Below are 25,531 nucleotides of genomic sequence, written 5' to 3'. Positions count from 1 at the left end.
GTGATTACTGTCTGTTACTTTTTCTCCTCAACTCTCTCCAGTTGTATCTGCACTGGCTGTGGCACATCAAGGTGGGCTACAGATATTAATAGAGCTGGGCAGTATTGGCTCTGACTCACAAAGCTGTTGGTTTGATTGAGGAAGTCCGTTAGTGACTCCCAGCTTTGACACTATAGGGAGACAAAGACAGGAAGAGGGCTGCACTGTCGTGGGGGACTGAGCTGCAGAACTGAACATTGAGTCGAGGGCAGCAGACTGTGAGAGGCTTCACGAAGATCAGAAAACAAGAATAAAACTGATATTGTTTCGTCTTTTGGGACTGCATGACTTGAAAACTCGAAGGAGGCTTGTTTGTAGTTTGTTTTATTTTTGTTCAAAACACTTTTGGATCGAGTGAAGAGGGACAGGCTTTTGACTTGCTGTCTGTGAACACATCTCAGGGAACCGTCTGTACCTCTTGATTATGGTGATGTGCGCTCCTCGTGTGAATCTGAAGGATGACCATGCTCAAATGTAAAGCTAATAGATGTCTGCGCAGTCTGTTGCTCCCCATACTGCTGCTGCTGCTCCAAGTAAGTTACAATTTATTAACATTTAAAGCAATGAAGAAAGAGGAGGTCAAACAGTGGCATTTACAAAAGTAAGGCTCGGTCAAAATGATCCATATTGATCAAATGATGATGTACTAATTTATGGTAAAGTGATTGGTATGGTTAAAAAAAATCATCACCACCATCCAGATGAAAGAAAAAAGTCTAGATTCTATTGTATATGTGAATGTATACAGTCTATTGGCAATTGTAGTACTTCTGTTTATTTGAGATAGGAGATACTGATGGAGTAACTGTGTCTCTCCATATTAGACCTGGATCAGTCCTGTTCACACAGAAGAACCAGACGATGAGTGTGTTTTTCATGTGTCCAAACAAGACTCAGGACAGGACTACATTTCACTCACGCTCATCGCTCCTGGGCCGGACTGTTCCTTTAACATCACATCTCCAGAGGCTGACACTGACGGCAGTGAGTGCCTGAGGACAACAGAAACAAGTCAGATAGAAACCAATCAGACAAACAGCCATGGACTCACAGACACAAAACACGAGGATCTGGCACAAAATGAACTAGGAGGAAACTACAGAGGCAGTAATGGTGAAGTGCTTTATACCTGTCAACTGAATCACCTGGAGCCAGGCACTGCCTACCAGCTGCAGATCCACCAGCAGAGAGACGGGAAGGTGCACAACATCACCATCCACACCAGTGAGTGACCAGCATGCAACTGCTTCTACTACATTATGACATTATTGTTCAGACCATATTTCATTTTTAATGTTTAAAGGAATAGGCCTCCGTTTTTACATACTGAGATATGTTCTTACCTGAGCTTAGATGAGTTGATGCGTAACTGTCTGGTCTTTGTGCGTGCGCTCAGTCACACAAAACGACCAAAGATATTGTTAGCATTTAGCCTCTCCTCCTCTCCTCTATGGGACCAAACGGGGGTGAAGGTAGAAGCGACCAAGCTCTTCCACAAAATTAAACATATTGATTTTCTCAGCGGATAAAAAGGGGAACTATATTGGAAGGCGTAATAGTACCAGGAGTACCTCAGCGTCCACACAGTAAAGTGAAGATATTACTGCACGGATGTCGAAGTACTCCTGTTATTATTACGCTTTACACTATAGTTCCCCTTTTAATCCGCTTAGAAAATCCACATTGTTTAATTTTGTGTAACTATATTTCATATAAACATATTTGAATAGGGAAAATGTGGAAGGGCTTGGTAGCTTCTATCTTCACCTCGTTTGGCGCTATAGAGGAGAGGAGGAGAGGCTAAATGCTAACGATGTCTGTGCTGTGTTTACGTGACTGAAGGCACGCGTGAAGACTAGACAGGTACAAATTAACTCATCTAAGCTAAGGCAAGAACATTACTCAGTATGTAAAAACGATGGCCTATTCCTTTAATGTGTAGAATGAGCCCAGACCTATTTACCACAACTGCCTCTAAAATCCTGCACTGTCACTCAGAAAGTTGTATATTCGGCCGTCATGCACGAGCTTAATATAGAAATTGTAGTTCCACGTAAGACCTGAGGAGGCAGAAGTGAGTATAAAATGACCAACATGCATCTAATCCCTTTAAAGTAGCCTGTGTTAGAAAATAATATACAGTATTAATTGCCGGTTAGATATGACTTCTCGCAGTGCTTGGGGCACACTGAGACAGACTTTGCTCTGTCTTGGCTCCATAGCTGCTCTGATGTGACCGCTCCACCACACTCACCCTTTGTGTGATTAAGGGATACAGACATAGTGAACAATAAGAGGCTTCGTTTGTCTCCTGTCAATTGTAATTGAAACCTATATTGGTGAATACAAAGCTCAAGAACACTTGCACTTTCATCAATCATTCTACTTTATCCTACAGAGACGTTTGGAACAGGGCTATTTCTGAGTTCATACCATGGAGCTTTCCTCTCTGTGACTCAGTGATTAGCTGCAGGAACTGCGGCCCTGCTGAGAGAGACTGATAGAGCGCTTAAAGCATGCACCAGTGTGTGTGTGTGTTGGAGCTGGCCTCTGTCCAAAACAGAAGTTGGGCCTTCAGTGTGTATTTCCAATGCGGCCAAACTCAGGGTTCATTTCCTGCCCTCTTGGTTTCTTTGTTCAGTGGGAAGCAGTAGGAAGGGTGTATGTGTAGGAAACGGGGTGTTACTGGTGCACTCCCGACAGTAACCTTCTCAGCAGCTACAAACTCTCCTCTGTTCTTTATTTTTGCTTTGTTTGACCTCTTATCTCAGAAGCCTGTCTGCTACATTGACCTTTACCAAACCACATTTCTGTTGTTATACTTGCCCACATTCACCGAGTTGGAATATTTTCCCTGAAGTAAGATACTGTATCTCAAATGACAAAGAACAATCTCTATAGGCTCAAGACTTATACAATATTTTATAAACACAGAAACTTAAGGTACATGGCCACAATGTAGCACGTTAAGTGGTTTCCCGAGGACACAATTAGATTGAGCTCTTCATCCTGGTATCAAAGGGCAAACAATCTTCCATTTGAGCTTCTGCTGCTCATTAATTGAGCCTAAGATTCCTCTGTCATGTCACTGTTATCACACATATATTAAGACATTGGGTCTACATATAGTTTATAGCCTGCCCTCTAACCCAATGTTTCTGCTTTGTTCCTCAAATATCCCCCAAGTAACCTTAGTCAGTCCAATTATAGACCTGGTTTAGCGCCGTGGTTTGAACATAGATCTGGTTTGGATCTGGTAGAACGTGGAAAGCTAATTCATGTATTTTCTGCACTGGTACTGTTGCTATGAAAAGTTGTTAAACTACTGACAAGAGAGCCTTTATTGATCTCACAAATTGTAAAATAGTGGTATCTTATGTACAATGACAACCAAGGATTTTGTGGGAACAAAAGTATAAACAGTAAATAATAAAGTAAACAGACTTTTAACAAAAAATGTTATTAGCAGTGCAGGTTTACATTATAAGATAAGATAAGATAAGATAAGATAAGATAAGATAAGATAAGATAAGATAAGATAAGATAAGATAAGATAAGATAAGATAAGATAAGATAAGATAAGATAAGTGGTTGACAAAGTGATGCTGGTAAGGGATTTAAATGCAGGGATTATTGCATGTATTCTGCAATAATACTGGTCCATCATATGTCTACACTACAGTAGACTACCTTTGGCTCGAGGTTCGTGGAGGGGGGGTCTGGTAAAGATTCAACTAGAGGCAGGTGATACATTGTCAATTTATATAGCACTTTATATAGCACTTTTCGCCCACATCAAAGAGCTCCAGTCAGTATCATCGAGGTCAACAGGACCATCGAGGCCAACACATTTTAGTTCCACGTCTCACTAATTTATCACCTCTGCTTAGCCAAGGCTACATACTGAAATAAATGTGATAACTGTAAAGAGTTAACAATCTTGTTTATAGCTTGCTGTCATTATAGCACATACCTTGTGTGCCCGTAGGCCCATCTGCGGTGCGTGGGCTGGCGATCACCTCCAGCTCTGTCCGGAGCCTGGGCCTCTCATGGCAGGCAGGGCCAGGCCGGACACAGCGCTACAGGCTGCAGCTGTGGGAGCGTGCCCACAGTCCACACCTGCCAGGTACGACTTCCTCAGCCAGCCAAAGGGTGGTGAACGGGTACGCAAGGGCACCGCTAAGAGGGTGAAAGGTTAGGATGACTCCCAGGGCCCAGGCTGAAGAGGGGCCCTTTTTTTTTTTTTTTTTTGCATAAGTTAAATGCGTAGGGCCCCTCATGCACTCAGTGTGTGTATTAAGTCCGTTTTGACTAACAAATAGGTATGGGTGTAAAAAGTATGTACATAAAAAATGTAGGGGCCCCAGAATTGTTTGTTTCCATAGGACCCAGAATGTCGCTGGGTATATGGCAGAAATGATCTCGTCTATTTTATGTTCAAATCATCTCAAGTGCACTTGCAATATAAAAAGGTGCATTATGCAACTGTTTCTGCTGAGGGAAAAGTCAAATTAGTGATTATTTTACCTTTCAGTGACTCAACGGCTGTATGGGAGGTTAGCATGGCGCCTTCGCTTTCCATCCCAGTGACCTCTATGATGCTCCAGGATCAATTTTATTTCATGTTTTTTGCATGAACATATCCTCAACCAGGGAGACAGTTACATCAGCAGTAAAAATCTATACCAGAAACCCTAAAAACATACCGAAACTCATACTTAATTACAACATAAATCAATAAAGTAGCATTTTTATTTTTTTTATATTTTTTTATATCTTGAAATAATGGCAGAGCTCAGGTCTTTGCCACCCCCAGGGTCCTGTTCTCCACCTTGGGAACCCCTGTGCAAAATAGGCCCACACATACATTATCTGTAAAGTGTATTTTTTTCTCAGATCTTATAAGAAATGAAACACTGGAGAGCACAGTGATGGAATATACACTCCAAAACCTGACGCCAGGACGGCTCTACAACATCACAATGGTAACCGAGTCTGGAGAGTTGCAAAACAGCACATCTATTGAAGCTCAAACAGGTAGAGTTAGACACTGGACAAACTGAGCACCATTACAGGCCTTTAAGTGGCTTTTCAAACATAGATTGTGTTTCTCCTCAGTTCCTGCAGCAGTTTCCAACATCACGCTCAATGACAGGAACAGCACGTGTTTCTGGTTGTCTTGGCAACAGCCTGAAGGCGACTTGGATTCTCTCATCATCACCGTCTTGGCAAATGGTAGCAGAGTTTGGGGCACTTCCCTCTCCCCATACGCCACTCAGGTCCACATTGATACGCTCACCCCAGGGTCCAGCTATAAGGTAGCTGTGATATCGTCAAGTCAAGGACTGTCAAACCAATCAGAAATTACAGTAAGGACAGGTTAGTAACCAATCTCCTAATGCATTTCTTTGTCCTTATTGCATTTATTTACAAATATGTTTGTCCTCAGTCCCAGAAGCAGTGTCTGAGCTACTCCTGTCCCCTTCCTCTGATGGGAGCCTTGTGTTGTCTTGGTCTGCCCCTCGAGGTCTCTGGGATGGTTACAGACTGTTTCTGTTTGATGAAACCCAGCAGTTAGTCAACGCTACTATCAACAGTGAAGCAGTCAATTTCACCTTCTCAGGAACTAGTCTTACCCCAGGGAGAGTTTACAAGGCGTTCCTGAGGGTGGAAAGCGGAGAGCTCCATGCTGAAAGTGCCTGTGAGGGCTTTACAGGCAAGTGCAATGACTATGATCACCACCCACAGGCGACATGCCTCAACAATCACATGCTTTAGTTATATTGGCTGTATTGTATTGGCTTTTTGTACATATTCTGAGGTTATAATAATACATACAAGTATTAAAAGATTCAATGTTTCTGTTTATGCAGCTCCTGCTCCAGTGTTGGACCTTCATATTCGGCATGCTGATGAGACATCTCTTAGTGTCATGTGGACCCATCCATCAGGATCACGAGATGGCTACTTCCTGATTATTCACCATGGTAACCATCTAACCAGTTCTTAACAAGATATCAAACAAAAGCTGGACTTTTAAATTTTGGTTTTGTATTTAAAAGGTAACATGACTGTGGACACTCGTGAGGTGCAGGCAAATATGAGAGAGTGCACGTTTAATGTCCTCACTCCTGGGAGGCTCTACACCATCACAGTGATGTCGAGGAGTGGGCCAGTGAACAGTTCAGTGTCTGTCGCGGGAAAGACAGGTATGTAGCTACTTTCCTGAGCATAAAACAAACATGCTGCACTATAATGCCATTTTCATAATAATAATAATTTGATTTACCTGATTCAAGTGTTAGCACACATACTAAATGGACACACTGCAAACTCATTTATAGCCTACTGTATATTTGCGTCACAATTACATTTCATTAGATAACATTTTGAATGATAAATCAGGTGCAACATGCTATAAAATGGCATGTACCAATTTTATGAAATAATTCCAATATAGCACCTGGCTTTATAAAATAAATTAAAAAAAATAAAAAAATGAAAGAGAAAAATATAGAGCCCACTCTGGCAGGGGACGGTAATGGTGCCTTTGATACACCGTTATGTGTTTTGGCGCGGAAAATGGAAAGAGTTGAGGGCCGGACAGAAGAGACAATAACAAAAATACAACAAAACTGCGTGTTAAGGAGCACAGAGAACAGTGTATGATTCTAGTGCATTTTGCAATGGGAGCAAGTTAAGTTAGTCATGTGGCCGCTTGAAAATGTTATTTGCCCACCCCCACTGTACTAGCGCTAAACCCATTGACTGTATAAGTAGCAATAGTGGCTACTTACACAGTCAATGGTGAAACTTACTGTCCTACCAACAGTTCCCATGCCACTCAAGACTGTCAGCTTGAGCAGTTCCGGAGTGGACACTCTGCAGGTTTTATGGAAAAAACCACCTGGAGATGTGGAGTCATACCTGCTAACCTTGCTACTGGACAGGTATGTTTCAAGGTCTTCTGAAATACCAAGCTATAGTGAGATTTTCAAATTGATTTAATCTGTTTTGCAGAGTTCTGGTGCAGAACCACAGCATTCCAGCAGGTTCATTGTCTTTGTTACTGTCTGGCCTGACACCAGGAACTCTCTACAGGCTGCAGGCTGCTACAGTCAGTGGAGGAGTCCAATCCATATCCACAAACCTGGAGTTACGAACAGGTCAGCTGCTTATAATAGTTCAGACATTCAGACGAAGGTTGTGCTGAGTTTTTTTTTCCTTCTTCTTCTTTTAGCAGCAGCTCATTATTATGCAGTTTGTACAATATTACAGCTACAAAGTTTTGCACTTTTCTTTCCATTTATTTGTAAAAGTGTACTTTATTTACGTTTTGAAAACGTACTGAAGAATTGCCTTTTAAATTATGTAGAGAATGATAGTTTCATAACATCTAAAAGTTGCTGTTGGGCCGAGTGTGATAAGATCAGAGGGGTCGTAAAACAATGGATGAAATGCCAAAACTGTCGAATGGAATGTTCCAGACACACAGACCCTCCCAGAGCTGCACTCAAAGACTTCCTGCGGACACACACACACCTTCCTGCCACAGTGCCTATTGTGTTTCTACAAAATATCCCAGTTCTGTTCAGGACAGACTGTCAGTTTATGTCTGTAACACCACCTCATTAGTGTTTAACAAAAACAAATGTTGTATTTTTGTCTTGCAATTGGGTCTGTAAAGTCTTAAACGGCTGATGAAGTTCACAACGCTAATGTATCTACCATCACCATCATCTGACGGCACCAAGAGTCTTGATACATTTTGGACTTGGTGAACCTGGTTTAGACCTGGTTTAATCTTTAGATTTGGTTTTGGTGATACTTTGGCGGCGCCATATATTTTTTCTGTGATAATTGAAATGAAAACATTTATTTTGTCTCAGTGCCGGCGTGTGTGTCTGAGGTAACGTCCTCCAGTGGAGGAAGGTCAGATGTCCTGCAGGTGGCATGGCATCCGGCGGTTGGAACAGTGGACAGTTACCTAGTCCGTCTTCAGGACAGGAGTCGTACTGTTCACGTGATAGCAGTCTCCCGTTCCTCCACCCTGGAGTGCTCCTTCAGCTCTCTGGTGGCTGGGCGCCTCTACTCTGTGGTAGTCGTGACACGGAGCGGCAGTCTGGAGAACGCTACAACTGTACAGGCCCGAACCCGTAAGTTCCTGCACTGTGAAAGAGAGTTTCTGCACCACTTGTTATTTGGCTTCATATAAAGTGTGTCTTTTAGAGCCAGCCACTGTGCAAAATCCAACAGCCGTTCATTCTGCGAGAGACGACTTCCTGAAGGTACTTACATCATATAGTGAAGTTAATTATAGTTAATTACATAGTTATGTTAAATATGCTCCTTCTGTAGGTTTACTGGCGCCATGCCGCTGGAGACTTGGATCATTACGTGGTCCGAATCCTCTACAACAACAGTGTGTTACAGAACAAGAGCGTCTCCGCCGGACACAACGATTGTGTCTTCTCCTCTCTGACACCAGGACGACTTTACACCGTCACCGTGGAAACCTGGAGTGGCGACTACGTCAGCAGCGTGTCCACTGATGGACGCACCTGTGAGTCAAAAACAACACGTTTTAGCTGTTACTCATTTAGTCTACAGATCTTACATAAATGTGTCTTGTCCAGTTCCTGCCGCTGTGGACAATCTGTCTGTGGTCCGTGCCGGGATGGATGATCTAACTCTCAGCTGGAGCCCTGCTTTAGGAGATGTAGACCACTATGAGGTGACTTGAATTAAAGGATTTGAAATGTGTCATTGCAATGGAAACCAACACCTAAAGACGTGTTCTGCTCCCAGGTCACATTGCTCTTCAACGACACGCAGGTTTTCCCCCCAGTCACACTCAGCAGTAATGAGCAGAGTCACCATCTGACATCTCTGACTCCTGGCAGACTGTATAAAATAGTAGTATCCACTTTTAGTGGGCCATACCAAAGAGCACAGTTTGTTGAGGGACGGACAGGTAAAGCAATGTTTACAGTTTTCTCTTAACATTTACATAAGCCTATGACTCTATGAGGGTCTCTTTCTTCAGTTCCCAGTGCAGTCAGGAAGCTCCAGTTGATGCCAGCATCTTGGGCGACTTCTGGAGGGCTGATTGCCTCTTGGACGCCTGCACATGGAGACCTAGACATGTACATTGTGTCTCTGTCCACTGAGGTAATCTATTTTTGCAATCCCTTTTCCATTTTTATGTTGTCATTAATGTCATGGGATTGATCTTGATGGTAGACTACTCTAATTGATCAACGTCCTGTGCCGAAATACGTCTCCTCACTGGAGTTTGTGGACCTAATCCCAGGCCAAATCTACAACGTTACAGTCCGGTCAGAAAGTGGTAAACTGAGCAGCAAAAGCACAGCTAGTGGCAGAACAGGTGAGCCGTAGTTTGCACACACACAACAGTAGCAGATTTATGCATACCAAATATTATTTTCTGTCTACTATCATCCAGCCCCGGCACGTGTGACGGCTCTTCAGGCCGATAATGACCACACGATGCACAGCCTGACTGTCTCCTGGGAGAGGCCTGTGGGTGTGTTTGACAGTTACAGGCTGCAGCTGCTGGACCAGAATGGCTCAGTCCTTATCAATCGGACTCTCGCCATGGAGACTCATCGTGAGCGATTGGAGGGCCTGACGTCTGGCAAGTGGTACAAAGTGAGAGTTGTAACATTGAGCGGGAGCATCCCATCACTGGAGGCAATGGCTGAAGGACAAACACGTGAGATTCAATGAAATTGTATTTGATCAAAATTTACATTAGGAACTATGTTTTAATTATCGACGAACCGTTTTACTTACAGGCCCCTCAGCAGTCAGCAACTTGACAGTGGCCTCCGTCAATACTTCGTCTCTCTCTTTTGCGTGGCGTCCTTCAGATGGCCATGTTGATATCTATAACCTGTCCCTCTACCGTGTTCCTGAGAACAACAGACAGGAGGCTGCAGAGAACAGAAAAGACCATCATGTAACTTGTTTTTTTTATTATCCTTTCTCCAGATCAGCAGCCATAAATGTTTTTTTTCTTTAACTATTGGATAGGACATGCAGGAGTTGGTGGATCAGCTGAAAGTGAGCCCGACCTCAGAGAGCTATGTGTTCTTGGGCCTCACTCCGGGAAGTCTGTACAGACTGCAGGTGCTGAGCTGGAGTGGGGGCATGAGCAGTGACTCCTCAGTGCTGGCCAGAACAGGTCTGAATTCTTAAATTACTTTGTTATTTGTGAACCATTGGTCAAACGTGTGACTCTTTTTGATGTTTCATGCAGTGCCCTCTCCAGTGTCATCCCTCCATGTTCAGAGTTCAGGTCATACAGACCGGCTCTCTGTCAGCTGGCAGCATGGCGAGGGGGGCTGGAGTAGCTACCAGGTATCAACACACTCTACTCAGGGATGTTTTGAATGAGCTGGTTGCTGTCTTCGCCTTTTAATGTTGTCCCTGTGCCTCAAGGTGCTTCTTTATGATTCAAGTGGAGCAACACTGGGAGTTCAAACAGTGGGCGCCGACCATATTAGTCACACTTTCTCAGGTTTAATTCCTGGTCATATTTATCACGTGGAGGTCATCACACACAGTGGAGAACTGTCCAATCGTGCTGTTGCCCCGGGGCGGACTTGTAAGGCTTTTTATTTAATTTCTTAAATCAGTGGTTCTCAGCTGGTGGGTTGGGACCCAGAGGTAGGGTACAGAACCATATTGTGTCAAAGATTTCAGTTTTACACATCAACAATAATCAGTGGGGAAATACATTTTTTACATAAACCAAATAAACTGCGCAGTGTTTCATGGGTTAGAATGAACATTTTTAATTGGGTCATGATGACTGGTGGAGAAGGAGGGTCCCGATGTCACACCAGTTGAAATGACTGTTTTGAAAATCCTTTTAGATTATTCCACTATGCTGTACTGATTTTGTGATATTTTCCCAGCTCCAGACCCTCCCACCTACCTCTCTGTTAAACAAGGACCAATAAATGACACCATTCTGCTGTCCTGGGCTGGTCCTGCTGGTGACTACAACAACTTCAGTTTACAGTGGAGTCCTCCAGACCATTTGATCGTCACCCCCGTCCACATGACTGAGGCCATTGTGAGCGGGATGTTTCCTGGAAGACTGTACAACTTTTCTCTAGTGACTGTGAGTGGGGGAGCAGTCGGGCCAGTGACCCGGAGTCAGCCAATCCAGCGCAGTGTTCGGACAAGTAGGTTGAGTTTTCTGCAATGTAACTTTACACAATTCAGTCATCAACAGCAGCAGCAGCAGCAGCAGCAGCAGCAGCTCTATTGGTTTAAGAGAAAACAAAATGTTAGAAATGCATACAAATCATTATGTTTTCTGGCAAATATTTGTTAATGTTGTGCCAGCATAATTCTGCGTCTGTAGCTTTGCCTCAAGAGGGCAGTATAACAAAAGGCTTGGATGAGGAAATGAGAACATCAGAGTTGTCTGCCAGTTTTAATCACATGCTGTTTGCCTGTGAGGCTTTTGCTACAGGGATAAAACTGATCACCCAAAGGAATGAAAATTGAGGACACTTATAAATATGCATGACCTACTTTTAATCTGGCCAGTGTTTTTCATCAGAGTTCAGCCTCAAAGGATTTCAATGATCATTTTGAAACACAGCTCTGACATTTGGGTTGTAGCTGTAAGATGAAATATAACGTTGCACACAGAGCGAGGATCGACAGCGCAGTGGCAAAATATTTAAAGCCACAGTACATAACATTTCACTCAATAAATAGAATAAGATACAAGCAATTATTTCATTACAGATATTTTCAATGTTGAAAAAGACCTTAAAATATGACCAGACATCTGTGTTTGCCGTGAGCGGCTCAGCCCTCCTAAGACCTGATTATGTGTGTGTTTACATGCGCTCGAGTATCCCGGATATTACTCATATCGTGGTTATGACGGTAATTTGGATATTATGTTCACATTCGGCAGAGAAACCAGGATACACATATCCCTGTTTACATGAGCATGTAGTATCCTGGACATTTAGGCTCCCAAGAGGAACAGGGCTGATGACAAATACAGTGCTGCGCTAAAGACTTCAGCAATGTTGCTAACACGTGGCTTTTTCTGACGTCTCTCTAAACACAGACAAGAACCATCCGAGAAAGCAATTAAAACTGTAGAGCTCTGTCACAGCTTCAGCGATAGACGTGAGATGTGGAAAAAACACAGTGCAGGTTTGGGCAAAGTCCCAACAGTTTAGTCTGAGAGCAGCTCTGACTGACACTGGAGCTACAGCAGAGCGAAAAAGTGGTTTTCTAAAGCTTACTGCAATGTTTTGTTTATTTTTACAAGATACAAAGTTTTAAAGGCTATGGTTCCCGATACTATCAGAATGTTTCTGCTGTATCTGTTTCGAAGGTTCGCACATGCCCACTGCAGGGGTGAGAAACGAGCCTACCAGTATTCTGGAAACTGGGGATATCCCAGTGAGAGTATCCTGGTTTCTAATTACCTGGATATTGGCTAATCCAGGAAACTGAAAGCAGTGTATTATATTTGCATGGACACAGGCAAAACCAGGAAACTTCAAAATCCCCATTAATAAGCTTGTTACTCAAGCTCATGCTAAGACTCTATAACTTTACTGGGAGAGGAGACGTCTCCAGCTCGTCTCCATGGAAATGTTGTGTAAAGGCAGCCAAATATGAGATTTAAGTAGATTAGGGCCACATCCAAATCCATTCTATGATTACCCACTGCAAAAATAGCATTATCTGTGTCTAGCCGGTCATTAGGAGCATGTTGTGTATTGCTGGTATAATCTAGAGCTGCACAAGCACAACAAAAAACCTAATTGCAATTTTATTCTGACAGTTTTTGCTCTTCGTTTTGCGATTTTAATATTTTTATATAGCGTACGTTATATTTTTTAAGCAATTGACCATTGAGCTGTAAATATACTTCTCTCACTCTCTCGTGTGGGTGTTGAAGTCCCCCAGTAGAACAATGGAGTCCCCAGTCGGAGCGGCATCTGTAGTACCCCTCTCTGGGTACTCTGCACCGCTGTTGGGCCCGAAGGCCGAGACAAAGGTGAGAGACATGTCCCCAACCTGAAGGCGTAGGGACGCGACCCTCTCGTTCACTGGGGAGAACACATGGCCTCCTCATAATTACATCAAAAATCATCTGTAAAGATGTTAGAATTAGATGCGGCGTAAGGTAATTAGACACGGCGATGACCGGAGGCGATTGGCTTTTTTTGACCCCCCGACCTGCTCCGCGATAAAATTATAATTCCGTGACCTAATCTGACTCGCAGCGAAACTTGATTCCTCTGCAGCCTCTTCTGATTGGCCAGCAGCCAAAGGAATGGAGGCTTGATCAAATGCTAGAGGCACAAGGCAGGATGGAAAAAAAAAATCAGCCCCTTGAGGTTTGGTTACCGCAGTAGTTAAAACATCCATTTCGATTTGCTAAAGTTTACTTGTGCAGCCCTAGTATAATCCAGAATGTTATGCTGTGCCTTTAAGGGGCACAGGTTAGATTATTGGATGATTTTTATCTTTTTTGACAAATGGTGTTGTGTGAAAATGTGTCCTTTGCCTTTATTTCTTTGTCCTTTTACATAAATCCTCGTGAAGATATTCCTTTGGTCTTATCAGCACGGCCCGGGAGACAGTGAGTAATACTGCAAATACTCTTCTTAACCCTGTTTGTCCTTGGTACCGCACAGGTCCAACTCAGCTGAAGTCCCTCCACTGCTTCCCTTTGTCCTCCTCGTCGGTCTCCTGCTCCTGGGTGCCTCCTGTTTCGGACTTCGACTCCTATGAGGTGGAGTGTCGGCGCCACAATGATGGGGAGCTGACCTCGGCGTTGAGGCTGGCTGCAGGCATCACCACGGTAACACTGGACCACTTGGATGCGTACAGAAAGTACTCTGTTACAGTGCGAGTGTCCTCAGCAGGCCAGACCAGTGCGCCGGCCTCTCACTCCACCATCACCATGATCGACCGTGAGTTCACACTCATTACGCAGTTTGTCAGGCTCAGGGCATTTATCGGAGCTTTGTAGAGTGAAATAGCAATTCTATATAGATAATAAAGTCGATTTTTTTAATGTTTTGAATAATACTGACATAGAAAGGGGGTCTAGATAACAGTACATACTATCCACTATCACTATATGCCGCACTTTATTACACTCATTCTGTGTCGGTGATTCTGACACTACTTTCTCTTTGCAACTAGAGATGTTTTTTTGTCTGTTGTGTCCAAGACCTGTCGACAAATCTAAGTGCATTAAGCGTGCGACATCTTGAGTGCATTACATAACATGACAATCTAAAATCGATGTAAATCTACATGTTCACAAAGACATGTAATACATATCTTGTAACAGTACAATGTGAAAACCCTTTTGAAACCATGTTATTGTTACATCATTTCCCCTCAGGACCCCCGGTGCCCAGTCCCTCTGTCCGTGTGACTGAGAAGTCCTCAAAAGTCACGTCATCCTCCATTTTGTTCCGCTTCAACTGCTCCTGGTTCAGTGATACCAATGGAGCCATTCGATACTTTTCTGTCATCGTGGCTGAATCTGAAGGTAATTATTTTAACCCATAGTCGTAGCTGTATATTTGTTTCAGAATATAACTAATATAACTAATATAACTAATATAACAAAGCAGTTATCGGATAATGACCAAGAGAAAACAATTATTGAGTGAAAATACTACTGTGACTGAGTTTGAGTGTAAAAGTCTGATTTTAATGGTGATGTAATAGGAATACTGTTACTTCTTCAGTAAAAGTAGTGCCTCATTTGAAAGCTCAGATCTACACAACCCCTCTCAACAAATCTTTTTGCTCGCATTGTTGCCGCGTTGTCGTCACTTTTTTTTCCATCGCTTTTTTGTTGCGTTTTCATCACACTCTTTTGTCACTTTTCTGTGACTCTTTTGTGGCTTTTTGTTCCTTTTTCTCACTTTTTGTGGCTTTTTGTGGTTGCATCTTCTACACTTTTTGTCACTTTTTTGACACTTTTTCATCACGCATTTTTGTTACTTTTTGTCACGTATTTCTATAACTTTTTTGTCACTTTTTTGTCACTTTTTCATCACTTTTTTGTAACCTTTTTGTCACCTTTTCATCACTTTTTCATCACTTTTTCATCACACATTTTTGTCACTTTTTCGTCACATATTTTTATCACTTTTTTGTCACTTTTTTGTCACTTTTTCATCACCTTTTCATCACTTTTTCATCACTTTTTCATCACTTTTTCGTCACTTTTTTGTCACTTTTTCATCACCTTTTCGTCACTTTTTCATCACTTTTTTGTCACTTTTTCATCACTTTTTGTCACTTTTTTGTCACTTTTTTGTCACTTTTTTGTCACTTTTTTGTCACATTTTATTTTTATTTTTCCTGACTTTTTGTTTGCTCTTTTGTTGCATTTTCATTCCCGTTTTCATCTCACTGTTGTTGCTATTTTGACACCTTTTTCAAGAATCTTCTAGATTTGGGTAAAGCCAAACTGTAGAAAATGCGCTCGGTTCATGTGTCTCATCATGTCTGTTCATTAAGATGCACTGTCAAAGCAATCAAATAGATAAATGTACCGGAGTAAATGTAAAACGTCTCCAAAAGTGTAACAAACTTCAATGATTGTGTGCACTTTTACAGCCAAGGAGATTCTGCAGCCTGAGCAGCTTCACCCGATGCCTTCATATCGCGATTACGTCAGCAACTCATCAGTCAGAGCCTACCAGACGGCGTACTTCCCCAGCCGCTGCCCACAGGACTCTGAGGCCTCTGCCGGACAGGTGCGACAAACTTCCATCCGTGGTTAGAGCAGCACAGGCGCTTTGAATGAAGGCTGATAACTCCTTGTGTGAATTGGGAGGTGGTGGAGGTGAATCTTGGTGCGGGAGGGGACCGGCTGGGAGGAAACTGTGACCTCTACCTCGATGACGACTTCATCTTGAATGACGGCTATGGCGGCTTCTGCGACGGTCCGCTGAAAGCTAAAACTTCATACAGGTACAACTCACTGAGCACTCTGATCGAAGTGAGTCACTGGACGGATGCCTCAATGTCCTTACACTAGATTCAGAAGGTCTTATTTAATGACTTAACCTCTTAAACCCGCCTGAACTGAGATTAATTAGTCCAGTTTGACTTCTTGACAAAAGCATAAGAATAGCGACAAAAACAAGGATGAAAATGCAACAAAAAAGTGACAAGAAAGCAACTAGAAGTGACAAAAGCATGCCGGAAAAGCAACAACGGCACTTTTTTTTTTTTTTTTTAAGTGATAAAGACACAACAAAAAGGTGACAAAAAGTGATGAAAACAGGACAGAAAAGCATCAAAAAAGCAACCCAAACACGGCAAAAAAAAAACACGGCAAAAAAGTGACAATATAAAAGACAAAAACGCTTAAAAAATGTGACATAAACGTGGCGACAACGCAACAAAAAAGTTAAGATCAGTTTTGTCGGTCTTAGCTTTCAAATGACGCGTCACACTGTCTTATAGGCTGTAAAGTCTCAGGTCAAGACGCTTTAAGATTTGGGTGAAGCTGAACTGGAGAAAATGTGCTTGTTAAGGGGGATAGGAGGTTAAAACCCTATCCGTTGCTGTTTTTGAACATAGATCAATGACAAATTTGATTCATTGCCCATAACACAAAGGTACCGTTTATGAGGAGGGCACTTATATAAATAAAGTTGAATTGAATAAATTGTACTGCAATTGTTAATTGTAAATTTTTTTAAGTGTGTTTTTCTTCTTTACTCTTTCCCCCCGCCTTAAGCGAGTGCATTTTCTCCAGGTCAGCTTTACCCAAATCTAAAAGCTTCTCGACTGGAGCTCGCAGCCTATAGACCAGTGCAACGCCTCATTTGAAAGCTAAGACCAACAAAACTGATCCAAAGTGATCTTTTTCCTTGCGTTTCTGCAACTATTTTGATGAGTTTTTATCTTTTTTTTTGCTGCACTTTCATCATTGTTTTGTCACTTTCTTGTTGCTTTTTTGTTTGCTTTCTTTTGCGCTTCATATTTGTTTTGTTTTGTTTTGTCACATTTTTTACTTTTTTTTTTTTACTTTTTGACACTTCTTTGTTGTGTTTTCATCCTCGCTTTTTTTGTCCAAGAGGCTTTTAGTTTGAGTGAAGCCAAACTGGAGATAACGTGCTCGGTCCAGGTGGGGGGTAAGAGGTTAGGAATAATAACAAGATAATTTGGACCTTTTCAGACTTCAACATAATGACATAGGAATTAATAGAGGGGTATGAATACTTCCTGAAGACACTGTGACTTTGACTTTTGTTCAGGCTGAGCATACGGGCTTTCACCAGACTCTTTGATGAAAACCACAAAGAGTTTCCCCAGCCACTGTTCACGGACTCGTACTTGTCTGCACCTCTGAGGACTCATGCAGGTATGTGCCAAACCCCAAAACCAAAACACACTCCTTTGAAATGCTCTTGTCAGTGACTCCTGTTTACTCATGTTTTCCTGACAGAACCTCTGGGAGGAGTGGTGGAGGGGCTGAGCGCTGGGATGTTCTTAATTGGTGTGATGGTGGCTGTAGCGGCTCTGCTGATGTACAGACAGAGGATGCGAAAAGTGTATGTTGTTATCAGACCCTTTTTTTTAATGTATATACTGAAATGGTATTGTTAGATCTATCTAAGGGATAAAACTCTCTTCCCTGTCTATGCGTATTGTGTTGCTGGATTTAGCATTAATGTTCTCAGAATAGACATTAGTCCACATCCTTCAGCTGGGAAATATTGACCAAGATTGTGGCTCAAGACCTGAAGATAGATTCCCAGACTCTGCACCTTTGTTGCTTCACTGGGATCAATCCAAAGCCGGGGACAAATTATCCTGCTGGTGCAATGAAGCCCACAAATAAACAAACAAACACCAATATAGCGTACATTCTCCCTGCTCCAGACTTCACTGTGGGGATAGGGTTTTGATGTTGATGTGCTGTTCCATTTTTCCTACACATATGACGTTGTGTGTTCCTCTCAAACTATCGGAGCATCCAAGTGCTCTTTCGCAAACCAAAGTTGAACAGTTTGGGAGGAACACACAATGTCATGTGTGGAGGACAAAATGAACAGCACATCAGCATCTTTACTCTATGCTCACTGTGAAGTTTGGTGCAGGAGAGTCATTGTGTGGGGCTGTTTTGCTGCCACAACTTGCTATCAACAATAGAAAAATGAATTTACAAGTTTAAACCTGAGACATTCACAACAGTGTGGAATAACTAAGTGATCCCCTGTATTAAATAGTTGGCTGATCCTTCTTTTGCAGTTGCTTTTCTGTAGTTGTAGTAGTACTGGACCATTCCTCTTTACAAAACTGCTGCAGTTCAGCGAGATTCCTGGTTCACGTACTTATTCCACCCCCTGGCCAATAAAAATATGCTAAAATGTAAATATTTGGGTGGTATTAGTTTAAGCAGACACGGTTTACTCATTCTTATGATTTTAATAAAGATCAGACCACAGTTTATAACCAATTTAGGCAGAAATATGAGAAAGTCCAAATCGTTTACATACATTTTCCTCCCACTGTCTATTTTTTATGGTGCCAGATCCGGATTATTGACATTTTAAAAATCCAGCTTTTGTTTTCACTTGTGGCTAAGTAGATTTGGATTATAATCTTTATAGGACAAATCCAGTGCTGTTTTTTTAAGTCGAGCGGTGCTTTTGCAGGGCAGTGCAAGAGAACCCGGTGGTGCGGATGAGCATGTGGAAGGAGGTGCCCACATCCGGGATATATGTGGGAGTCCGGAGGTGAGTGTGACTGATCACTCCTCTGTAATCTCCCCTCGGTGTGTACGATGGAGACAGACAGAGACGGATTTGTTCCCAACGTTGAGAGCGTGAAATACTCAATAAAGTCGTCTCTCTGGTGGATTACCTCATCATTCATAGAGTCAAATATTTACAGAGCAGCCGTTTATACTGCTTTTCGTTGATTTTTACAACAAACAAAGCTCTAATGTGAGAGCTTTGGTTGTTAAAAAAAACACTTGTGGATGGCTATGTTTAAAAAAAGTCTTTTATAATTCTGTCCAAAGGATGAAGTGGCACTATAATTTATGAGAATGTAATCCAGTTTGTTATACAGAATACAGTATATAAAACCTGCATTAATGTCTGTGTTTCTTTCTTATAGTAATCGTCGTGTCACCAGGTACTTAAACATAATCCTACAATACTTTAAATTTCATCTGCACCACTTCCTTGTGTAGTTACATCGCTGTCATTTCAGTCCAATCAAAGCCTGTCATTACGAGTCTCACTTGAACAAACTCCAGGCCGACTCTAACTACCTGCTGTCGGAGGAGTTTGAGGTGAGCACTGTGGATTTCACGGTGCAGCTCCGTTTTGTTTCATCGTTAAACAGAGTGGGTTGTTCGTCTTTAGGATCTGAAGGATGTGGGCCGAAACCAGAGCATGGACCTGGCGCGGCTGCCGGAGAACCGAGGGAAGAACCGATACAACAACATCCTGCCGTGTAAGGACTGACACAAAGCACTACAGGGAAATTATTTACATGAAGGAAGGGATGCGCTCATGGCTGTTTAACAACTGCTAAGCTGCATATTGAGGAGAAGGACACAATACTTGACATGCCATTCCTTATTTGCAACTTGGCACAAAGCAAGTGCTGTGATTTAAGTATATTTAAGTATTAAGTATTTAAGTAAGAGAGAGTTCTTTCAGGTTTAGTGCAAACTTGATTTTGCCCATAGGATCTGGCAAACCTAAAGAAAAAACAGAAAAAGAAAAGAACGTAAACATCAACATCATATAAAATCGTAATTGTGAACAAATAAACAATTGTTTGACTTCACTTCTTGACCCCACCATTTTCTCTAGTATGGCTTTACCCAAATCTAAAAGCTTCTTGAAAATAGCGACAAAAGCGAGAAGAAAACGAGGATGAAAACGCAACAAAAAAGCATCAAAAAGTGATCAAGAAAAGCCACAAAGGAGCAAAGAAAAGTTACAAAAACATGACGAAAAAGCAGTGAAAGTTCGAAAAAATGCCACTTAAAGGGACTATAAGCAGAAAATAAAAAATTATGTATTTTCCTCCCCCTACATGTTCCAGCCATGTCTTAATGTGTAGAACGAGCTCAGACCAGTTCACCACAACTGCCTCTAAAATCCTGCACTGTCACTCAAAAAGGCCGTCATGCACGAGCTTAATATAGAAGCTGCAGTTACATGTATGACCTGAGGTGGCAGTAGTGAGTATAAAATGGCAAACTTGCATCTAGCACCTTTAAGAGCAAGTGACTAAAAAGCAACAAAGAAGCAACAAATTCTGACAAAAAAGCCATGAAAGTGCAGCAAAAAAGTAACAAGAACTCATCCAAAAAGTGTCATAAAACGGGTAAAATTTAGATGAAAAAGTATGTGAAAAATGTGATGACGACATGGCAACAACGCGAGGAAAAAGATCTGTTTAGATCAGTTTTGTTGGTCTTAGCTTTCAAATGAGGTGCTGGCCTATAGGCTGTAAACTTTTGGTAAAGCTGAACTGGAGAAAATGCACTCGGTTAAGGCTGGTGGTAAGAGGTTAACTGTGTTTCTTTCTCATATCTCAGGACACTGATATTGACAAGTATCTCTTCTCTTTTACGCTTGAAGTTTATTTAAATGTCATTATCTGTAGGCTTGTGGAATAAATAAAAAGTAATCATGTGTAACTGCTGCCAATTTCTGGAATGTGATGCGCTGGTAATGACCCACCAGCTCTATTCTCAAGTCTTTTCTCCCACTCTTTAGATGATTCCACCAGAGTGAAACTATCCTACCTGGAGGACGACCCCTGCTCCGACTACATCAATGCCAGCTACATCCCGGTACACTCTCCTCAGCCAGCGCTCTACTCGGCACAAGCACCAAACGCTCACTTGGTCTCATTTTCCAGGGTAACAATTACCGCAGGGAGTACATCGCCACCCAGGGACCACTCCCCGGCACCAAGGACGACTTCTGGAGGATGGTGTGGGAACATGGGGTCTACAACGTTGTCATGGTGACGCAGTGCGTGGAGAAAGGGCGGGTAAGGCAGTGTCTGAGTTTGAGAGATTTTTTTACTGCATTTCTCTCCCACGTAGTTAAGAGTCCATCCCCAGCTTCCTGAAATGTCTCTTGTTTATTGTGAGAGGGAGTTTTCTTACCACCCACCTTAACCAAGCACATTTTTTGATTTTGACCTTTATTTAACCAGGAAAGTCCCAGAAAAAAGAATCTATTTTACATATGGATAGAAGTGGCTGTGGCCCCCAAGTTATGGCCCTCATTTGCAAATGAGCGTTCACCTTTCAGCCACTAGAGGCAGTCAGGCAGGTCATAAATGGTTGTATGTAAGGTAACTTTGAAGTCATGAAGTAGCGCAATATGAGTTGAGTGGATTCGTTCAAATTACATCAACTGTAACAGCACTCATAGCCAGAGCACTGAGTAACAAAGGAACAAGATGTGACAGCATTTCCCAACCCCATCCACTAGGGGGAGTTCCGATTAAGGTTGGCCCAGCATGTTCTTGGAGGTAGAGGAAATCGTAGCACCCATAGGAAACCAGGCTGGCTGTACTTTGTCTCCTCTGATCCTCTGAAACGGTGCAGCGCCTTCTGGGTTTGTCCCTGTTTCAGAGCGTGGTGTCCTGCACTGGTCAGCTCCACCTCCTCCTTCCTCTTCCTCCTGTGCAGCTCCCTCCGCTCCACAACAGTCTTTCACCATCTTCTGTGAAGAGCTTGGCACTTAATCTGTTTTATTCTCCAGTGAACGTCCATTGGCCAGAACAATAGAAGGCATGTGTGGCTCAGCTGTGAGTCTCGCCCGGATACCTCCTCGTTTGCCCCTGCCTTGTTTCCTGTAGCTCCTCTTGTGACGCCTCCACTGTGCTGCAGGTGTGGGGGGCTCTTGGTGCCTCTTCAGTGTCTCAGAAGAACAAATGCGTAGGTCTCAAATATTTTTTGCTGATAAGCTGCTGCTTTTCTTCAGGACCATTATGGACTCTCAAAGTAAAAATCCACCGATCCCCACAAAAACACGGCAAAGACATACAAAAGTATGCAGTAAAACAATGTGGAGCACAGAAACCACAAATGCAGTTCGCAAAAAAAGGCAAAAAATGCAGCCGTACCGAGAGAGAGCGAGGGAGGTTGCATTGTCACCGCGGTTATGTCACATTTTTAAAGTGTTTTTGTCGTGGTTTCGTTGTGTGTTTTTTTTTCATGTTTTCGGCTCTTTTTTGTTGTGTTTATTGTTGCTTTTCCGGTACATTCTTATTGCTCTTTTGTTGGTACACTTTGTTCCAGAAGCGTTTGATTTGGGTAAAGCTGAACTGGAGAAAATGCACTGGGTTCAGGTGCGGGTTAAGAGGTTAAAAGGCCCGACGGAGAATGATCAGCTATGTTCTAATGACTGACCGACTGCTGGTCGTTTTTACAAAATAGAATACCAGATTGTTGAAAAAATGGTGTAATGTTTTTGTTTTGATTTTTAATGTACTTGTGGAAACCAGAGGACTGATTTTGGAAGCCTGTGTTTTACAGGTGAAGTGTGACCAGTACTGGCCTGCAGACAGGGAGCCTCTGTACTATGGGGACCTGGTCATTCAGATGCTGTCAGAGTCTGTGCTGCCCGAATGGACCATCAGAGAGTTCAGGATCACTTCTGTAAGCACCGACACCTTTTACGCCAGTAATACTGTATGTTTATTCATGCGATATTTCTGTACGCATACAGGACAGCAGCTGTAGTTACCCGCGGTTGGTGCGTCACTTTCACTACACCGTCTGGCCTGATCACGGAGTGCCAGAAAGCACTCAGTCTCTCATCCAGTTTGTCCGCACAGTGAGAGACTATGTGGACAGATCTCCCAGCACTGGAGCCACTGTTATACACTGCAGGTACTACGTCAAATATATCTAGTGCACTGTAAAATACAAACCCTTTACATTTTGACTGCACGATAGAACGTTCCCTAATCCTCATCACAATATTAGATGACACACATTATCCATATTACAAGAATATATGAATATTTTTGGGGCATAATTTAATAAAAGTTTTGGTTACATTCAAAGCAGAACTAAGTAATGTGTTTACCTTAAAGGGACCAGATGCAAGTTGGTAATTTTATACTCACTACTGCCACCTCAGGTCTAATGTGTAACTGCAGCTTTTATATTAAGCTTGTGCATGACGGCACTTCGGACCCGAATTAACACCTTTTTTGAGTAACAGTGCAGGATTTTAGAGGCAGTTGTGGTGAATAGATCTGAGCTCATTCTACACATTAGGCTGGAACATGTATGGGGAGGAAAATACTTCATTTTAACATTTTTAAACTTCGTATAGTCCCTTTAATATATCCTTTTCGTAGTCCCTCTGTGGGTAATACAGGTGTTAATGGGATGATTGGGGGGTCTTTCATTGACCCCGGTGTCTCTGGCCAGAAAACCACAATTGCAGCTTTCCCTGCTCTGACCCGAAGCCCCAATACACACTAATGGAATCATGAAGAAGCTAGCAGGCTAACTGCGGGCGAGCGCCACTTTAGCAGTGTTTACAGCCAAGTCTGAGTGACAAAAATTATCTCCATTGTGTAATTGGATGCACAATATCCCTCACTCCTTTTGTCTTTTCTGTCAGCGTAGTATTTACTCTTGTGGACAATTAATGAGTAAAAAACCATAACATACTACGACACCTGCAGTAGCGCTTATGGCCTCTAGGGACACGTGTTACTTAGTTCTGCTTTAATGGAGTGCACTGTGTTGAAAATGGTTTAGCAAAATATCACAATATGTTTTGCAATATTCAAGACATTTATCAGAAATCAAGATTTTCTCTCATAAAGTGCAGCTGTAAAACAGGCTTTATTGTATTTATTGTATTTAGTGCCGGTGTTGGCCGCACTGGGACTTTCATTGCTCTGGACCGAGTTCTGCAACAGCTGGACTCCAAAGGCACCATAGACCTGTACGGCTGTGTGTTTGACAGCCGTCTTCATCGCCAACACATGGTGCAGACTGAGGTAATGTTGCCTCCTGAACAAAATTACAAAATAGATAAAACAGTTATTATAGTCAAAACCTTTCCATGTGATGTGCTTTGCAATGTGGTGCTTATTCGTGCTCTCCAGTGCCAGTATTCCTTCCTACACCAGTGCGTGAGAGATGTTCTTCGGGCTCGGAAGCATCGCAGTGAACAGGAGAACCCCCTGTACCCAATATACGAAAACTACAACCCTGAATACTGCCGCGGTGAGTCAGGCCAGTGCATTCCCAGCACAATAAGACAATGTGACTGTAGTAGATATTACTTGATGGTCTTAACTTTCATTTAACGCCTTGTTTGTTCTGTTTCAGATTTTATGTACTCTGAACGTTAAAAAGATGAGAATGCATCAAGATCAAGATATAGTTTTTCTCAGTATTTGATGTAATTCTAAATAGCTGATTGGAAATTATCTTTAAAAAGACTTTTCATAAGGTATAGTATTTCATAAGGCTGTAACATGCTATAAGCTGATAGAGTTCAAATCTTTTGTGAGATGTCGTCATCTATTTTTATACTATGCACTTAGTTCTCATTGCCACATAAAGTATAAGCTGTTATTTAAATCTACTCGTATTGATGAATGTAAATATTGGTGAAATACTTTCTTATAATATGAAGAATGTGGTTTATCCTCTTTGAGCAACAAGCTCTTTACTATTAAGGCAAAGTACAGGGAAACCCTATATAATTTAATTATAATATAATTTTTATATCGAGGATTGGTTTATTTTTAATGATGTCGTTTTACACTGTAGCTGTTTTATACTCATGTTCAGATGTGCAATTACTGGGCTTGCTTTAATTAAAATTTCATATAAACAACTAATAAGACTCCTTTTTTCTTAAAGTAATAGTGCACTTTCTGCATCACTGACCTCAGTTTGTCACCAAACACACTGCACTGTTCAGAAGTTTGTTGAAACCAATTTCAAACTTTTAAGATTTCCATATTGATCTAGGGCAGAGAGGGGCCACAGCAGAACTGGGTAACCCACATACAACTGCCATCCAGTTGGGGCTAAGTCCATCCAGAGTAAACCACGCAGCACCACAAAGATGGAGTCGCAGTGAAATGATACAACTGCACATTGTGTAGTGTAGCAGAAGAGACCAGTCTGCTAGTTAGAGGAAGGCCTAAAAAAACACAGGTCTTTGGGTTTTTCTTTTTATAATAATTTCTCTGCTACACGTCTATTTTTTTAACCAGTGATTCTATTTTTGTGCAATAACTGATGGTTTATCATACTGTGTTGTGTGGGTCACAGAGGGTCAATGCACTTCACTAAGTCATTCGATATTCACGGTTCTCCCCTGTCCACAGCGAGGTCATTCAGCCCGAGATTATCAAGGGATTTTGTTATTTTAATGAAAAACTAGAGGGCAATTGAAAGGAC

General features: G+C 42.2%; 1 protein-coding gene across 2 annotated transcripts; it reads left to right on the top strand.

Moving 5' to 3' along the window:
* The first annotated feature begins 184 nt into the window (after positions 1-184).
* ptprb (protein tyrosine phosphatase receptor type b) lies at positions 185-24,753 on the top strand. Of its 2 annotated transcripts, XM_079551505.1 has the most exons (40): positions 185-572; positions 864-1,263; positions 4,028-4,165; positions 4,936-5,076; positions 5,158-5,418; positions 5,489-5,755; positions 5,913-6,026; positions 6,102-6,248; positions 6,872-6,989; positions 7,060-7,205; positions 7,929-8,195; positions 8,269-8,327; positions 8,398-8,602; positions 8,676-8,773; positions 8,848-9,013; positions 9,086-9,210; positions 9,283-9,427; positions 9,506-9,775; positions 9,858-10,021; positions 10,105-10,246; positions 10,322-10,422; positions 10,504-10,669; positions 10,983-11,255; positions 13,752-14,030; positions 14,471-14,620; positions 15,703-15,842; positions 15,923-16,059; positions 17,355-17,461; positions 17,546-17,651; positions 18,759-18,839; positions 19,225-19,242; positions 19,321-19,402; positions 19,476-19,566; positions 20,847-20,923; positions 20,992-21,126; positions 22,625-22,747; positions 22,818-22,981; positions 23,976-24,111; positions 24,220-24,340; positions 24,446-24,753. In XM_079551505.1, exons 1-40 carry the CDS (start codon positions 498-500, stop codon positions 24,466-24,468), a joined length of 5,958 nt encoding a protein of 1,985 aa, XP_079407631.1. In that variant the 5' UTR covers positions 185-497; the 3' UTR covers positions 24,469-24,753. The 2 variants fall into 2 exon arrangements, with proteins under 2 accessions (XP_079407631.1, XP_079407632.1); XM_079551506.1 differs by lacking the exon at positions 4,028-4,165 and having other exon boundaries at positions 24,446-24,752.
* Positions 24,754-25,531: the final 778 nt, after the last annotated feature.

Source organism: Gobius niger, assembly GCF_951799975.1.
Source record: "Gobius niger genome assembly, chromosome: 2".
In the NCBI taxonomy this organism is placed as follows: Eukaryota; Metazoa; Chordata; class Actinopteri; order Gobiiformes; family Gobiidae; genus Gobius; species Gobius niger.
Note: the sequence above shows the minus strand (reverse complement) of the source record. Positions and strands in the feature narration are given on the sequence as shown.